General features: G+C 46.2%; 1 protein-coding gene across 1 annotated transcript in view; it reads left to right on the top strand.

Moving 5' to 3' along the window:
• The window catches only part of STK10 (serine/threonine kinase 10), a 115,103-nt gene that overhangs the window by 93,625 nt on the left and 15,221 nt on the right, over window positions 1-6,257 (top strand). Inside the window, exons 13-14 of the mRNA XM_012649734.1 lie at window positions 2,045-2,137; window positions 4,721-4,850. Coding sequence (XP_012505188.1) covers window positions 2,045-2,137; window positions 4,721-4,850 — 223 coding nt within the window. The remainder of the gene's footprint in view (window positions 1-2,044; window positions 2,138-4,720; window positions 4,851-6,257) is intronic.

Below are 6,257 nucleotides of genomic sequence, written 5' to 3'. Positions count from 1 at the left end.
TGTCCGATTAATTTCTTTCTATTTTTGGTAGAGACGGGGTCTCACTCTTGCTCAGGCTGGTCTCGAACTCCTGAGCTCAAACGATCTGCCCGCCTCAGCCTCCCAGAGAGCTAGGATTACAGGTGTGAGCCACCGCACCCGGCCTTCTAAATGATTTTAAAAAAATAGTTTGTATTTCTCTGCTGTGAAATTCCATTTGTCCATTAATTTCAAATATTAAAGACCTTTAACCTTTACCTCATGGAGCATAATTATAATAGCTACTTCAAAGGTTTTTTTCTGCTAATTTTAACATCTGTATTGATATTTGTTGATTCTTTTTTTGGAAAGTTGGTCATATTTCCTAATTCTTTGTACGTAGAATAATTTTTTATTGTATCCTTGACATTTTAATGTTATGGTCTGTAGACTCTGGGTCCGTCTTACAATCTTTTGGAGAATGTTGACTTTTTTTGTTTTAGCAGGCAACCCTGTTAGGTTCAGACCACAAGTTCTGTCTTATCTTCTGTGGGTTTAGTTTAGTTGGGTTTTTGTTTGTTTATTGTTGGCTATGCTGCTTTCCATTTGTGTCATTCATGCTCAGCCGGGGGTCAATGTGAGACACGTGTGTTCGTGCACAGAATTAGGGAGATTTCCCTTTTCCTGCACTCTTCTCTTTGGGATTCATCCCACACTCACTGGCTTGCACAGACTCCTTTTCCTGATTTTCTAGCCAGAAAGATGAGGTTTCTTATGGCGTTTTAGCCACCTTTTCTGCTGCATCACTGAGTAAGTCTGGGACTTGTGCAAAGCCAGAAGAGCAAAGGGGAAAAAAAGTAGGACGCTTACCCCTGTACTAGTCCCTTCTGTAAGTTTTGACTCCCCTTCATGGTACCTACTTTTGTTTAGTTTTTAGAGTCTTCAAGTGGTTCCTTTTTGTATTTTATCCAGAGTTTTCATTGTAATTGACAGGAGACACGGCCTATGTCGGCTTACCTGCATCTCTTTTTTCAATCACGTGCAGTATTTTTCCCCTCAACAGATGCTCTTAAGGGCCCTTTGCAGTCAGGGCGTGTTTTGCGTTGTTAGGCACCTGTGAAGCGTAGGTTTCTCAGAAACAACTGTCTGAGGAACTCTAGTTTCCTCAGAGAGACGTGTCATGAATCTCTTCTCCCTCCTCTGTTATAAAAGACAGAAACCCAAGCCCAGCTGTCTTAAGGAAGAACGAATATTTACTGGCTTCTTACCGGGAGGGCAGAAGCGTTGCCAGGAATTCTTTCTCATCTCTTGGCATCTCATCTCATCTCTTGCTTCCTGGTATTAAGTTTGTCTCAGGCAGACCCCTCCAGGCCACATCCTCCCAGCTCAGCAGCCCCAGAGGACAGAGACAGCTTTCCTCCCAGAGTTCCAGCAAATGTCCCGAAGCTCTCACTGGCCCAGCAAGGGTCACATGCTCATCCCTGAGCCAATGCCTGAGACTGGGGGCATGGAATATGCCACTCGACCAGCCCGGATCATGTGCCCAGCCTAGAGCCTGTTGGGGGGGGGGTGTCACCGCCTGAACCTCAGGCCCTGGGGTGTGGGACGACCTGAAGCATGCATTCTCAGCTGGGCCAATATTATTATCCCGAGGAAGCAAAACAACTTAATTATTACAATGGTTTAACAAATTGACAGTGTATCTGTGGGATTAATATTTCATAATGGGGAGAGTGATTATATAAAAGGGCTTCTGAGGGGCCAATAATTTTTTTAAAAGGTTGAGAATCATTGCCCTAAAGGAAACTGAGAGGCTCTTACCTGAAGAAGGAGGGTGGCTACCAAGCAGCTGGAAACAGCCCCTGTCCACTCTGGGGGAGCCCAGCAGCTGGGGCTGGCCGCAGGCACTGGTAGAGCAAAGGAGGCCTCCTGGTCAGAGGGGCTTGGCTTGGTAGGGGGCTGGCGCCTGGGAAGCTGAGCCTCGTCTTCAGTCTCCCTGGCCCAGGAGTTCTGGGGTTGAAGGTTATAGTTCAGGAAGTGTAAGGAGGTACCCTGACCCAGCCGCTCTCTGCTGTCTCCGGTGCAGGTGAAGAATGAGGTGGAGAAGCTCCCCCGGCAGCAGCGGAAGGAGAGCATGAAGCAGAAGATGGAGGAGCACACACAGAAAAAGCTGCTACTTGTGAGTCCTCAGCTCTTGGTTGGGGAGTAGAGGCACTGGGGGGTGTCCCAGGCTTGAGACCCTGAATGGTGACCAGATCCTTCCCCTCGGACGCCTATCTCGTGTTCTGAATACCTAAGTCCAGCCCCGTCTTCATGGCTCCCTATTGTCCCCTGCTCCATGCAGCCTTCCCTGATTGCATCACTTCCCCTGGAAGTGAGCTCTGCCGTCTCCGGACACCCCCGCCCTTTACATTGACCTCAGTACCCAAAACCCTTAGCATCTCCTGCCTTGTTTTAGGGTGATTTTTTTGTATGTCAGATCTCCTTGACCAACCCAGTATATCCATCTGCCCACTTGGCATCTTTTGGAGTCTAAAAGACATCAAACCTACTACAGTCTCCCAGACCTGGTCCTGTTCTCATGTTCTGAGGGGGCTCCATCCTCCTTCCTTGCAGCCTGTCAGGCTAGAAACGTTGTCCTTCCTGACCCCTCCTTCCCCTCCATCCTTCGTCACCTCCTCGAGCATGGAATGTGTAGATTTCTATCTCCTATCTCTGATCCATCACCTTGACAGTATCTCGGGAGCCCCAGCAGTTGTCTCCCGGCTGGTCTCCCAGTTTGCTGTGGTGCTTCCCTACAGTTCCTTCTCTCAAGCCAACACAAATTCCGCATCTGACCAAGTCACCAACCCCCTTAATAGCCTTCAGTGGCTTCCCTTTGTCTGTAAGATAAAACCTAAAACCTGCCTCCTCACTGCCCTGCCCCCGCCTCACAGCCACCTTTCCAACCCTTGCCAGGATGCTCCCATTTGTTCCCACTAGGGGGTCTTTGCGCATTCTGCTTCCTCAGCCCCAAATGCAGAGAAATCTTAGAGTTCACATTTACAGATCTTTGTATATTATCTGGTTCAGCATCCATGGCTTCCTGGGGTAGGTGCTGTTAGTTTTCCCATTTGCAGAAGAGGAAACAGCCTCAGAGAGGTGACATTTTAGAATTCACAGTCGGGGGCCAAGGCCACAAACTTGGTCTGACTCTAGGCTTTGCAGTTCTTTCTGGGACACCCTACAGCCTGTCCCTTGAACCTATGATCAGAAAAAGAACACAGGGGCCAGGTGTAGTGGCTCATGCCTGTAATCCCAGCCCTTAGGGAGGCTGAGGCAGGAGGATCTCTTGAGCCCAGGAGTGTGAGGTTATAGTGAGCTGTGATGAGGCCACTGCATTCTAGCCTGGGCAACCGAGCAAGACCCTGTCTCAAAAAAATAAAAAAAAAAAAATAGAGAAACCCTGGAAACACTCTATTATTCTATTGGATAAACAAGTTAGGGTGTAGCCATAGCATGAAATATTTTCAGCCATTTAAAACATTTGACAGATTACATTATAACATGGAAAGGTTTTTAAATGAGTTTTTTTAATTGTGGTAAAATGGTCATAACATAAAATTTGCCATCTTCAATATTAGTAAGTGTACAGTTTGGTGGCATTAAGCACATTCATATTGTGCAACCATCACCACCATCTATCTCCAAAATTCTTTTCATCTTGTAAACTGAAACTCTGTATCCATCAAACAATAACTCCCTATCTCCCCTCCCCCAACCCCTAGTAACTTCTACTCTACTTTCTGTCTACGATTTTGACTATTCTATATCTAAGTGGACTCATTCAGTATTTATGCTTTTGTGTCTGGCTTATTTCACTTGGCATAATGTCCTTGAGGTTTGTTCATGTTGTATGTGTCAGAACTTCCTTCCTTTATAAGACTGAATAATATCCATTGTATATATACACCACATGTTGTTTATGCATTCATCTGTCTATAGACACTTGGATTGTTTCCATCTCTTGACTGTTGTGAATAATGCTGCTATAAACACAACTATACGGATATCTCTTTGAGTCCTTTCAAATAATTTTTGTGAAACAACAATAATAATAGCTATAGATATACTTGTTTAGATATACTACAAACAGTTACTAGCCATGGGTGACAGGATTAGTGGGGATATTTAGTTTCGTCTTATGTAGTTTCTAAGATTTTTTTATTTTAATTTTTTTCCTCTTCATTATGGAAAATTAAAAACATAGACTGGAATAAGAATAATGGTATGATGAACCCCCAGATACCCACCACCCAATCTCAGCAATTATCAACTCACGTCTACTCATTCATTTCCTGACCCGATGCTATTATTTTGAATCAAATCCCAAGCATAATATCATTTTACCTATAAACATCTCAAATATCACAAAAATAACCACAATACCATAAACACATTTAAAAAATTTAACAATAATTGCTGAATAATATCACATTTGCACTCAAGTCATGTTGTAGAAATTCAATTTCTCGTTGTCTCGTGGATGACATTCTTTTTTTTTTAAGCAGTTTGTGCTTTGATCCAGGATCCAAATGAAGCCCACGTGTCGCAGTTGGTTGATACATCTCTAAGTCTCTCTTAAAGTTCCCCTCCATGTATTTCTTTCTCTTTTCTAAATTTTCTTCTCTAATCACGCTGACTTTTCTTCTGTAATAGGAGTAAACATTGAGATGGCCAAGCCAGCTCTGGGTAAAGGTCTGTCCTCCTCCCTCCCCAACAGGACCGGGACTTTGTGGCCAAGCAGAAGGGGGACCTGGACGTGGCCATGAAGAGGCTCACCGCCGACAACAGGCGGGAGATCTGTGACAAAGAGCGCGAGTGCCTGAGCAGGAAGCAGGAGCTCCTTCGAGGTGCGGCCCGGGAGTGGGTGGCGCTGACTTGGCCCAGAATCTCTGTGAATGCGCATCCCGGCCCTGGGCAGTGGGATGGGCAAGAAAAAGCTACTAGGTCTTCTCCATTCGAAAAACTAAACGTCATTCTTCATGGTGAAACCTGAGGGAAACCCTCACTGAAGTCAGGAATGAGGCCGGGACAAGGACTCCTGTTATCACCAGCACTATTTGACATTATTCCAGAAGTCAAGGGAAAAAAAGACAGGAAGAGGCGTTGAGTGGGCGGAAATTGTTAGTACGTGAGTTGAGTTAACAGAGTAGTGGAGACAGCATGGAGAGCCCTGTCCCCAGCAGCCGTCGCGTGTTGAGCAGTTGCTCCACTGTGCCATGTGCCAGTCCGTCTTCATACCTTCCTCTCGTTGAATCCTCACCGCAGCCCTAAGAGGCAGGTCGTACTACTATCCCCATTTTTACAGATGAGGAAACTGAGGCTTGGGGAGTTACTATTCTTTGGCTGAGTGTCTTAGCCCATTCGGGTTGTGACATCAAAATGCCACTGACTGGGTAGTTCATAAACAAGAGACATTTATTTCTCACACTTCTGGAGGCTGGGAAATCCACGATCAAGGTGCCATCAGATTTGGTGTCTGGTGAGGGCTCGCTCTCTGCTTCATAGATGGTGCCTTCTCACTGTGCCCTCACGTGGTGGAAGGGGGAGCCACTCTCCGGGGCCTCTTATAAGAGCACTAATCCCATTCATGGGGGCTCCACCCTTATGACCTAGTCACCTCCCAAAAGGCCCCACCTCCTGATACCACCACCTTGGGGGTTAGGATTTCAAGGTACGAATTTTGGGGGAACACAAACGTTCGGACCGTAGCACCGAGGCTGCACAGTTGATAAGTGATAGAGCTGGGCCTGGGACGCGGATGTCATCAGGAAGCTGTGCCTACCCTGGTGCTGTCCTGAGTTGGAGGGATTTCAGGGCTGATCAAGAAGAAAGAAGGGACCACAAGATGGCAGTAGCATACAATAAGCGTTGTTTGGGAGGCATTTTGACAGGTTTGCCTGCTGAGGGGGTCCCTCACAGTGTGAGACCTTCTAGAGATGAGGGTGCCACCACCCAGAAGGGGAAGAGGGCAAGGAAGTCTTGGGGAAGAAAGGGATCCGAGAAGGGGGCCGGTGTAACTAGATCATGTTGCCCTGCGTGTTGAGCTCAGATGGGTCGTCTCTGGGTCAGAGAACTCCGAAGGGCAGCAGTGGTTTGGGGTCTTTATACAGCCCAGGGGTTTATCTTTTCTATGGCTAGACATTGGATGCAGTTTAATAGGATAATAAGCAAGGTAGGCAGGCCCCAAATGGCTAAATAACTGGTTGTTTGAGCTTTTCTATATAACAATATATTATGTTTGATGTTTTTTTTTT

Source organism: Propithecus coquereli, unplaced genomic scaffold (assembly GCF_000956105.1).
Source record: "Propithecus coquereli isolate 6110/MARCELLA unplaced genomic scaffold, Pcoq_1.0 Scaffold301, whole genome shotgun sequence".
In the NCBI taxonomy this organism is placed as follows: Eukaryota; Metazoa; Chordata; class Mammalia; order Primates; family Indriidae; genus Propithecus; species Propithecus coquereli.
The sequence above is the reverse complement of the archived record's forward strand: the minus strand, read 5'-3'. Positions and strand labels throughout refer to the sequence as shown.